The 12,385-nt window shown below is 40.1% G+C and overlaps 1 protein-coding gene across 6 annotated transcripts in view; it reads right to left on the bottom strand.

The window, feature by feature from the left end:
- Positions 1–12,385, bottom strand: part of LOC144070696 (uncharacterized) — an 88,031-nt gene that overhangs the window by 22,854 nt on the left and 52,792 nt on the right. For all 6 annotated transcript variants that reach the window (XR_013299432.1, XM_077595124.1, XM_077595123.1 and 3 more), the window contains 4 exons: positions 5,998–6,131; positions 4,563–4,672; positions 736–904; positions 85–189 (listed from right to left, as the gene is read on the bottom strand). Coding sequence is in view for 5 of the 6 variants with exons in the window: in XM_077595124.1 (XP_077451250.1) it covers positions 85–189; positions 736–904; positions 4,563–4,672; positions 5,998–6,131 (518 nt within the window). In the remaining variant the exon portion in view is untranslated. The remainder of the gene's footprint in view (positions 1–84; positions 190–735; positions 905–4,562; positions 4,673–5,997; positions 6,132–12,385) is intronic.

The following is a 12,385-nucleotide window of genomic DNA, read 5'->3' on the forward strand; positions in this document are numbered from 1 at the left end:
GGACATAATCAAAAGACAAAAAAGGGATAATGTTACATAGGACAATTTCCAGCATTATATAAATTAGAATAGATGAACGTGCACCTTTTCTCTCAGCCCCCTCAGTCGCTGCGTGAGGTCTAAGACTTCAGCTTTTAACTCAGAGATGTGTTTCTCCAAGACATGGCTTTTCTTGATAACATTCTCAAGCTGAGTATAAGAAATTAGATAATTAGTTCATCCGATATCCAAACATGGACACTGATTAAAGATAAAGATGGGCATACACTGTAAGACGTGTTAGTTCAACCCTTTGACTGCCAAATCACGGGGCCTTTTTAAGGATATATTTTACAGCAAGTACCTCTGCATTTTAGGCCTTGTTCCTCTCTCACGCTCTCGCTCTCCTGTACTCTCTTTCCCACGGTCTCTCTCCCGCACTCTATCTCCCACGCTATTTCACGGGTGGAATTGTGTCCGTGTAAATAATTTCACACAAAAATCACACTTGAGAGGAAGTCGCAACGCCAGACAAAGTTATTAAAATAAAATAAAAAAAACACCTGTGACTTAAAGTCCAGAAAATACAGAACATGATGTTTTGGGGTACAATTTCTATAGCTACAGATCTGTCTTGATTGTTTATTTTTGAATGCTCTTTGACAGGATTCCATCTATTAATTAATATTTATCACACAGTGTATGGCCAGAATTTGTAAAGAAAAAAAGCTATTTAAAAGACAAAACAACACTTACAGCTTGCTCAGTCTGAATGAGTTTATCAGACATCTCTCTGCAATAAATCTCTTTTTCACTCAGGGATTCTTCGAGTCTGTTGATGAGCTGAAGTTTTTCTGCAGTCTTGGCTAAGGTGTTCTCCTTCTCAATGAGTGAGCTTTCCAGGCATTCTTGTGTGTTACTGAGGCTAAAATGGGTACAGAAATATTTATCTTAAAAAATGCCTAATTTGCTCAAACACAAGACATTGAAGAGATTTTAAGATCAGGTGTTAAAAAGTGGTCATTTTTAGTTCTATTTAATCCCTGATGACAGCCAAAAGCACCGAATGATCCAATTCATACTTTAAAAGTCACCTGTGACCAATGTTACCTCTAATTGTTCATGTCTGGTCATACAGACAATCTCCCTGAGCACACTGTGGACCAGTGTAAGCAACATCATAATTGCTCGCTATGGGCACATACCAGTATCAAACCTGCCATAAACAGGTGCATATGTACTACCCATAAATTATCGAGTCATAATAAAATGTAATGATTAATATCTATGAATAAAATATCTTAATAAATGTCACTAGAATATGCACGAATCTGACCTAAATTTTAGCTTATTTTTCACGTCTGTCCTTCTTACTTGTCATTCAAATGACTTTTCTGCTGAATGTGTCACTTGAGATAGTGAAGCTTCCCTCTATATGCAATATTTTTCCATCGGAAAACTTTAGCTTTAGCTTCGCTGCATGTTTTGCAGAGGAGACCTTTCTCACCCAATTTCACCACTTGTTCTTCTATGTGCACATACTCAGAGAGCTATTCCATTTTAAAAGAACCGTATTTCTTTTTTACTTTGCATTGTTGAGTGGCTCTGCCACAGCCCGGTCGTTTCGCTATGATAAAGGGTTGGTAGCAGCTCCAGCGAACCGTTGGCTATATGCTAACCTGCAAAACATGCATAACACGTAACTAACATAGCCAATCAATGTCGTTAACATTTACTTATGCCGCGGAAGTAAACACACGTGACGTGACTCGCATCACATCGTTGGCTGGACACAGGTTTAGTCATAGTTTTACCGTTTCTTGTCGTTTGTCAGGGACAGGCTGCCACTCTGAGTTGCGTTTGCGTTGCAAAATGCCACAGAAAAAAATGTTTTTTTTTTTTTTTTTTACCATTCAGGTTAGATTTCATTTTGTGCGGTGCATGTTTGTGCGCGAAGAAGTGTAGTGTTCATTTGCGCACGCTTGCAGTTTAGAGGGAAGATTGCCTGTGACCCCTTATTGACCTCTGGAACGGTTATATGTTTCAGTGTCATCACAGGTATAGTCCCAAACATCAGTGTTTCCAAACCTTTTCCGAGCTGTGGCATACATTTTGCAATGAAAAAATATCAAGGCACACAACCATCTGAAAATCTCATAATTTAAAATTATGTTGCCTATATTAAGAATATAAAGTTGTTCCCCAAAAATTATTCCAAAAGCAAATTTTGCACATCGACCTCATGTCAACAAAAGTTGATGTCTGTGGACCCAGAGCAACTCCCGGTTCAAGTGATGTAGAACGTTTTTAAATCTAACAATTTTGACTTTTTCACCCATTACTTAAATCTTCTCATATTACGCAAAAAGCAATGTTATGCTCACACAGACTTTATGTCGCCAAAAGTTGAGAACAAACAACTTTAAATTCAAATTACGTCAAAAAACAAGAAAACGACTTAAATCTTGTAATAATCTTGTTTCTGTTGTAAACGCATTTGGCGAGCAAAATATATTGTTGACGATTGTACATGCAGTAATAACAGGGGTGTGATGTGCCGCATGTTATAAAGGCCGACATCTTGACATTTCCTATTTTTGTTGCGAGTGAATTTCGCATCGCGCACATCACCTGGGAAGAAAGACTACGCCGACACTATTCCAGCTATGTTTGGATTTTAAGTCGCCGTTGAAAATGCCTCCTAAATATTGATGTTCCTTGATATGCTAAAAGCGCAGCACGCCATTGTGGCATAAATCATTTTACACTGTAGCGTTCTTTTGTACAAAATTCACCTGGTAGGAACCATTTTAATGGGTTCGTGCGGTTAAGGGGGAGACACACGGGAAGTGGACGCTCTTCCCCTCTGGAAATGTATGCATGTTGTGGCGCGAGCTATGTATGCTGTTATAAATGAAAATATATGTTTTCTCAGGCGAACTAAGACAGCCCACCTCCAAAGAATAAAAGAAAGAACCAGCATTATGAGGGATGTACGACGAAGATACGGCCGTGAAGCTGGAATGACGAGAGGACATCAGAAAGCTAACCCTAATCCCCCTGCCCCCTAATTGATGAGGACCTAGAAGAATTGATCCCATCAGGGAGTGAGCGGACGACGAGAATACGCATACACACATCCGTATGCGCGCGCACACACATGTATATATATATGGCGCCGTTCACGCGGGAGCCAGTGGAAGTAGCTCTGTACACTCTTATGTTTTTCGTTATTTACAGCCCTCCTATCTTTTTTTAATTACATTTTAATATTTCTTAATACATTCCTTTTTACTTTACTTTGTACTTTATATTTTTTACTTTAATGTTTTTACAACTTTCCTTGTTCTGTTAGCCTGGCTTCTTTCGGCTACTTTTTTTTGGAACCATTCAGCCATGCCTACGCTGTCACACACATGGGACTAGCTGTTACAATACGGAGCGGAAGGAGCAACAACTCGGTGCCGCCGGGGATTCGGAGCTGGGCAAAAGTGCCGGGAGAAGAGGCAACGCTTCTGACCAACCGTTCCATCGTGGGATAAGATGGAAGAGCTGTCGGCGCTTACTAGCAACGGAGTCGAGGTGCCCTACTCTGAAACTGTTGTCTTCAGCTCCAGACTACTGAGGAACTGTGCAGATAAGCTTGGAAGAGTGACTCTGCATATTCTCTACCTCGGTCACAGTCTGCAGAAGTTCCCCATCTTGTGGAAGACTTCCTGTGTGTGGTTCCAGTTTTTTTTTTCCATTTTCCAGTTTCCATTTACTTTGATTTGCTTTGTACTTTTGGCTTTTGCTTTGTTGTTGTGCGGCCTTTGCGACTGTACTGTCTAACTTATAACTATGCCTTTTCTTGCTACTGTCACAATGAAATTTCCCGAATACGGGATGAATAAAGTTATCCAATCCAATCCAATCCAATATAGTAATCCCTCGAATATTGCGTTTAATCTGGACCAGACATGGCTGTGATAATCAAAAAATCTATTATTTCTACCTTTTTTTCCCCAGTGCTGAGTCCTATAAGCAAGAGTGGCTTCCCCTTACAAGTTTCAGCAGGGATTTTCACATTTGATGAACGTTAGATTTTTTTTTTAAATAATAGCAGAAAAAATCGCGAAGAAGTGAATTCGGGATAAGTGAAGTCGCGATAATCGAGGGAAGAATGTATATTTATAGGTTGGGAAACACTGCCTACCATAGCCTTCTCGCGTGAGCATGAGGATTGTGACAGAACGCTTTGGTAGTTATATGGAATTGATTCATTTGATCTCAGAACTGTGAGCCACTCTGTCACCCTGTCACCACAACAAATAGTTTTATATTTTAATGACCAAATGAGTAGAGCTTTGGGAACATTCTAATACATTTACAAAATAATAAAGCTTTAGGAACATTCAATTGCAAAGATTAAGTTTAAGTGGCAATAAAATGTTGTTGTTTTTTTTACCTTGAACGCTGTTTATGAGATTGGAATGATAATTTTCCTCTAATAAATTCAGAATGGGAATTTCTAAACAATTTCTACAGAAGTGTGGTATCGTAACAAAATAAACATACAATGCATCATCATTAGAATAACCTACCCCTTAAGTTCATTATTGAGACTGCTAACCAGCAGCTGGTGTTTTTCCATTTCCCTGCTCTGCTGACTACGAATGCTGGTAAGTTGAGTCTGAAATTTATCTGACTCATTCTGTGAGGGGAGAAACAAAATCTGAAGTGAGGATTACAATTCAATAAAGCCATAGATATTTGCAGCAATTACCACTGCACACATATGTCGGTGCCCTATGGGGGGTCACAAAAACAACAGTGTAGCACATAGACATTAAAGAGACCATCCAGTCATTTTCATGATGGCCTTCTAATTACATGAAATATGTTCATATATATAAAATCAATGGCATTGTAACCAAAATAACAAGGCTTGGCAGCATTAATTCCCCATACAGCATCTTCAAAGGTGCACCATGTAAAAATGCTGTTATTTTGTTTTAATTTGTTGTGATTTGTGATTTAATTTCAGATGACAAACTATTACATTTTCAACACCAACTTTGCATCAGTGGCGCACTGTGTCACAAGGGCCGCGTTTTGGTGTTTGAGCCAGTTTAGTTCTAACCTGTATGGTACAACATCATGTTCTTGTGGACCCATTTTCCCACTTTTTTTGTATTTCATGATAAAATCAATAAGAACCCCTCAATATAGTAATCATTTTCCATTGTGGCATAGTGCTATGCTGGCCTCTTCAGTCTTGTGATGTCTGTTTTTGTTTTGTTTTTTTTAAAGCTGATGGCAATGTTACATAAATTATTTTTTGATACAATTTCAATTGTTATGGATCTGTTTGAGTCTATATCAGGGGTGGACAAACTGGTCTGCTGTGGGCACCATTTTTTCTTCCAACCGATCCAGCACAGACAGTTTAACCAATGAGGTTTCTGCAGAAAGAAGAAGCACCAGCCATCCACTGGTTGGACTTCTAAGATACCAGATTTGTGGAAGGGTTCCTCTTTAAAGGTTGGAACGAAAGTCCACATCTACTGCGGCCCTTTATGGAATAGTTTTAATAATAGTTTTCCCACCCCTGGTCTTGATCATTTCATTTTGAATACTCCTTGACAAGATTCTATCATTTAATTGGTCTGTACAAATCTATGAAAATGGGTCTTTAAATAGCACCCCTTTTAACTCTTTGCCTGCCATTGACGGCTACAGACATTCAATACCAAATAAAATGTTACTAGTTAATAGCACACACCACAACAATAGGATTCACCGCCAGAGGTCCTCTCTAACGCACACATACATGAGACCTAACACACATGTGGGACCCATTGTGGTTGCTCATCTTCATCTATATCAAACGACAAATGTGTTAGAAGGGTTTGTTAAAATGTGCCAGTGCACAACCATTTACTTATACTGGGTGAATGTTAGTGTACATTGTGGTCACGAGGAAAGAAAGCGTTTGGTGTTTCTTAAATTGCAGTTGTGGTTAAAGAATGATCTTACCTGTAAGATCTCAATGCGAGCCTGCAGCTGAAGACGATCTTCTAGGTCTCCACACTGCTCTTCTAGGCTCAGAATCTGCTCTTGTAATTGATTTCTTTCTAGCTCCAGATCCTCTACGACAGTTCGTAAACCGTCTAAAAGGGAAAAAGAGCAAATAGATAGCTTTTTGACATCATACATACATTATACACTTGTGCCAGACAACAGGAAAAATACTGATTCACAAAGTCCTGCACAATGTTTTGTAACCTTGGTTTTGATTTGTTTAAACATTTTCTCTTTCAATAGAATAGGATAAAAAATTAAAAATGAGGGTCGACACAAACCTTTCATTCAAATGCATTTACGTAGTGGTGAAAAACAAACGCCCAGTAAAGGTAAAATATGTTAGAAAATAAAAATCATGAAAAGATTTGATGCACCAAAAAAGAATGTTGTTGTAAAGACTGAATTAATTGAGAGAACAAAACAATTGCCTAATTCCAAAGTAGGGCTGAACAATATTAAGAAAAAACAAAAATTCCGATTTTTGCTATATGCAGTAATCCCTCAATTTTACGGATAATGTAGACCAGATATGGCCACGATAATCGAAAGACTGCGTTGTAGAATCACCCCTATTATTGTGACAATGCTATATGTTTTTGCACATAAACAAAAATACAAGTACAATTAGCAAGAAGTATATTTATTAAATGTTAAAGTTATAGGAATATGAGAAGACATTAATGTATATCTAAATATAATCGATATATTTAAAAAAATGTAAATACTCAAAGTACTGTACTAACAGTCAGAATAGTGTTGGTACAAATATGCTTTTTTAACAAGGACATGAGAATGTCAAGGCAATTGCCATATGACCATGTTGTCATCAATCTCTGGGACACTGTTTCAAACTGTGAGCCATATTGAAAGTTTCTTACGATTGGTCAAAGTACTAAGACCACGTTCTTCATATTTATTGCCGACATTGTTTTGGGAGAAATTAAACTTCCACTTCGCTCCTCCGCGCAGTCAGCCACCTTACCCGCCCAGAGAGCTCTATTTTCGGATAAAGGGGGAGGCATCCGCCGTAACGGCGCAAGGAACTTGCACTTTGAAACATTCAGCTCTGTTACCCTGAGTCCAGTCCGCTGAGAGAGTTCTATTTCCGGATGAAAGTGAAAGCGTCCGCCACAAGGTTGCCCGGGGCTTGAATTTCTGAAAAAGAAATCCACCTTCACGGAGGCTCCCTGCCGTCCAGTTCGCTGAGCGTGCCCTAATTTCGGTTAAGGGCGAAGGCGACCGCCGTAAGGTCACCTGGGGCGCCCATTTCTGAAAAAAATCCAACCTCACCGAGGCTCCCAGCCAACTAGTCTGCCCAGGAAGCTATATTTACGGATAAAAGGGACGGCCACCGCCCGCTGCCTGACATTTTTTTTTCAGAGCCGAGTTGAGTGACAGTCCCCTGTCTTCCCCCATTTTTGTGAGCGGCAAGCAGAAAACAGGGACGTGTCTTCTGCTTGCACATTTCAGCAATAATTTTGACATTTTTGATTTTGATACTTAAGATAAAAAAATCACATGGTACTGAAGCCGGAATTGTTGAAGCCACAATATGGTGAAGGATGACAGTATTGCGATATTAAAAATTGAAGATTTTTCACCAGATGTCTTATGAATAGCTTTGGCAAGATTTTTTTTAACTCACATGACCACATTGTATTCAAATACTGTTTAATCCAGACTAATGGGTAGTAGCCATTAATATGGTAATCAGATGATTTTTACAAATACATTCATAATCACCATTCTACGATTCTTTTATTACCTCTACAAGAGATTATCTGGTGTGCTGCAGGAAATTAGCTCTCACTAAGTCATACATTGTAATATTCAGAAAGAAAGGCTGTTGTTTGTGTCTCATGTCATTTTCTGAACCGCTTTATCCTCATTAGGATCGCGGGGGGTGCTGGCGCCAATCCCAGCTGTCTCTGGGCCAGAGGCGGGGCACACCCTTAATCGGTGGCCAGCCGATCGCAGGGCACAAGGAGACAGACAACCATGCATACTCACACCCATACCTAGGGGCAATTTAAAGTGTCCAATCAGTCGACCATGCATGTTTTTGGAATGTGGGAGGAAACCCGAGTACCCGGAGGAAACTCACGCAGGAGAACTCACGGGGAGAACATGCAAACTCCACACAGACGGACATGACCTGGATTTGAACCCAGGATCCCAGAGCTGTGAGGTGGATCCGATCTAGTTGTCATGTCTGTTTTTAGTATAATGGTGTTTTTCGGATGCTGTAGATCAGACCAGTAGAATAACATGTCTACTGAGTGGGAGTACCACTGTCTATGAACACATCTTTGTGTAATATTTGTAAACATGAGATTTCTTAAAGAGTAACCAGCAGGACATACATTAATATAAAAATATGATTTATAATTTACTGGTCACATTATTTTTCGAATTATTTTTAATGGTTTAAAATGGGTTATTGGGTCAGATTGGTATTGACAATATTTCAATCGGAATCGGATCCGAAGTAATATAAGAAGAAAAAACGGCATCAGGTATAAGGTTGTGTTGAGAAACATGTCTCCTAAAGTTCAGGAAAATTTGTGATTTCAAACTGCATTCGGGAGTGAATTCATCTTATGCTACAGTGGGACAAATAAGTATTTAGTGAACCACCAATTGTGCAAGTTCTCCTACTTGAAAAAATTAGAGGCCTGTAATTGTTAACATGGGTAAACCTCAACCATGAGAGACAGAATGTGGAATAAAAAAAGAGAAAATCACATTGTTTGATTTTTAAAGAATTTTTTTCAAAGTTAGAGTTGAAAATAAGTATTTGGTCACCTACAAACAAGCTAGATTTCTGGCTGTCAAAGAGGTCTAACTTCTTCTAACGAGGTCTAACGAGGTCTCCACTCGTTACCTGTATTATAGCATCAGTTTTAACTCATTATCGGTATAAAAGACACCTGTCCACAACCTCAGTCTCTCACACTCCAAACTCCACTATGACCAAGACCAAAGAGCTGTCGAAGGACACCAGAGACAAAATTGTAGATCTGCACCATGCTGGGAAGACTGAATCTGCAATAGGTAAAAAGCTTGATGTAAAGAAATCAACTGTGGGAGCAATAATTAGAGAATGGAAGACATACAAGACCACTGATAATCCGTTTGGCGAATGGACGTATATGGACGCAATTCCCTTCATCGCTGCATTTTACCGTGGAAATCAATCCCCTGGGCTCGGTTCTAGTGTCCAAAGAGCTCCAGTATTTGTATTTCATCATTAAATGCTCTTTTCGGCTGGATTTGACCCCATTTTAGTGCATTTTGGGCCGTTTGGCGAATGGACGTATATGGACGCATTTCCCTTCATCGCTGCATTTTACCGGGGAAATCACTCCCCTGGGCTCGGTTCTAGTGTCCAAAGAGCTCCAGTATTTGTATTTGATCATTAAATGATGTTTTCGGCTGGATTTGACCCCATTTTAGTGCATTTTGGGCCGTTTGGCGAATGGACGTATATGGACGAATTTCCCTTCATCGCTGCATTTTACCGGGGAAATCACTCCCCTGGGCTCGGTTCTAGTGTCCAAAGAGCTCCAGTATTTGTATTTAATCATTAAATGATGTTTTAGGCTGGATTTGACCCCATTTTAGTGCATTTTGGGCCGTTTGGCGAATGGACGTATATGGACGTATTTCCCTTCATCGCTCCATTTTACCGAGGATATCACTCCCCTGGGCTCGGTTCTAGTGTCCAAAGAGCTCCAGTATTTGTATTTAATCATTAAATGCTGTTTTAGGCTGGATTTTACCCCATTGCTGTCTTTTCATGGGGAAAACTCATCCTACGGCTCAGTTCTGCTACATCTGCCCGCCCAAGAGTTCTTGTTCCCGGGCTGCCATTGACGGTAGACTAATAAATTGAGTGATGAGCGGTAAGGGAAATGAATGAGGTCATTGATTTTTACTATAATTTGGACAACGCCGGCAGCGGGCCGGATTAAAAATCCCGCGGGCCGAGGTTGAAAAAAAACGTACACACACGATCCAGGGGCGGGGCCAGCGCGCGAATCCCGCGCCCGCGAAACGTCCGTTCGGCCAAACGTCCGTTCGGCCAAACGTCCGTTCGGCCAAACGTCCGTTCGGCCAAACGTCCGTTCGGCCAAACGTCCGTTCGGCCAAACGTCCGTTCGGCCAAACGTCCGTTCGGCCAAACGTCCGTTCGGCCAAACGTCCGTTCGGCCAAACGTCCGTTCGGCCAAACGTCCGAGTACCGGTAGCCTTTGTTACTATGGTCCCAGCTCTCTGTAGGTCATTCACTTGGTCCCCCCCGTGTGGTTCTGGGATTTTTGCTCACCGTTCTTGTTATCATTTTGACGCCACGGTGAGATCTTGCATGGAGCCCCACATCGAGGGAGATTATCAGTGGTCTTGTTTGCCTTCCATTCTCTAATAGTTGCTCCCACAGTTGATTTCTTTACATCAAGTGTTTTACCTATTGCAGATTCAGTCTTCCCAGCATGGTGCAGATCTACAATTTTGTCTCTGGTGTCCTTCGACAGCTCTTTGGTCTTGGCCATAGTGGAGTTTGGAGTGTGAGAGACTGAGGTTGTGGACAGGTGTCTTTTATACCGATAGTGAGTTAAAACAGATGCTATAATACAGGTAACAAGTGGAGACCTCGTTAGAAGAAGTTAGACCTCTTTGACAGCCAGAAATCTTGCTTGTTTGTAGCTGACCAAATACTTATTTTCCACTCTAATTTTGAAATAAATTCTTTAAAAACCAAACAATGTGATTGTCTGGGTGTTTTTTCCACATTCTGTCTCTCATGGTTGAGGTTTACCCATGTTGACAATTACAGGCCACTCTAATCTTTTCAAGTAGGATAATACAATTGGTGGCTGACTGAATACTTATTTGCCCCACTGTATATGCCACATTAAACAAGTTGCTACAAAATTTAATTTGGCAATTTGCACTATAAACCATGCATAAACATATAAATAAAGAAAAACACAAAAAAGCATTCTTACCACAGGTGGGAGCTAGCTTGCAACATACACAATTCTGAAGTCTGGACACTATACCATTGGGAACATGGCCAACAATGTCCAAATTTGTAACAGATTGTGTACATAATTTCACAAGAGATCAGCACATTTAACAATAATGACCCCAATAAACTAGTCAGTTCAACCAGCATGCACGTTGAATACAAACACTGTACATGGATGAAAATGCAAAAACATGAATATGAATGCTCTGATAAGCCTCATGCATGCCAAAACCTTATGTTTTCAGTACAAAGAGATGGAGGCGTACCAGATTGTCCATTCGTCATAGAAATAACATTATTTAAATGTGTGACAACGTGGGGTTGTGTAACTGATAAGTTCAATAGTTTGATGCTGGTAGTTCAAAAAAAAAAGTTTTGACATTTTTAAAACAAAGGTATCGTGTCATACAGTTTTGCTTAGCAAGTCAACTAGACTTTGTTTTGCTTCACAATTTATGTTTCACAATTAGACCAGAGTAAGTGCCGATTAAAGCCTCGAGTCTCTCTCTTTCCCTACTTGATGAGGCTAGGCTTCTGACCCAGCATTTGTTTGTTCCTGTGACAAAACTCAAAATGAAGCCTTGACAATTTATCAAGATGTGAAAAAATAATATTATCCCTTTTGTATTTTCATTTCATATTGAATGTGTGTGTGCCTATGTATAATCCCTCTGCCTCTCCCTTCCTCTCCCCCTCGCTCCCTCCCGTCCGTCCATCCATCCGATTATATAAGTACACAAGTACAATTATCAATAAGTGTATTTATTAAATATTACAGTTATAGGCATATAAAAAGACTAATGTATTATCTAAATATAATATATATATATATATATATTTAAAAAAATGTAAAATACTGTACTCACAGTGAAAATAGTTATATATAAATACCAAAAAAAACTGGTTAATGAGAGTTTGAGTCCAAGTCCCCCTTTCTTGTTTTGTAAAGCATGAGGACAGTCGAACTTGTTGATTAACAACTGGCTTTACCATGAAGCCAGCCAACCAGCACCATACCCACACATGAAGAGCATCAGGCGATCCATGTGAATCCTAGCATTTTCAGTTCAATTTTGAATATGAATTCCCAGGAAGGCATCCTCTTCTAAAAAAACTTGTGGCTTGCCATATCAGTGGTTTGTGCGGGCGTCAGCTCACTCTAGCTCCGCTTTTGAGGGTACACGGTCGATTGGTCGCCGGTCTTTTGGTCACCGGTCTTTTGGTCGCGGTCTTCAGGTAGCCTGGAAGTTTGGTCGTCGTCTTTCGGGTCGCCGGTCTTTTTTGTCGCCTTTTGGTCGCCTGATCGGCTGC

Source organism: Stigmatopora argus, chromosome 2 (genome assembly GCF_051989625.1).
Source record: "Stigmatopora argus isolate UIUO_Sarg chromosome 2, RoL_Sarg_1.0, whole genome shotgun sequence".
NCBI lineage: Eukaryota > Metazoa > Chordata > Actinopteri > Syngnathiformes > Syngnathidae > Stigmatopora > Stigmatopora argus.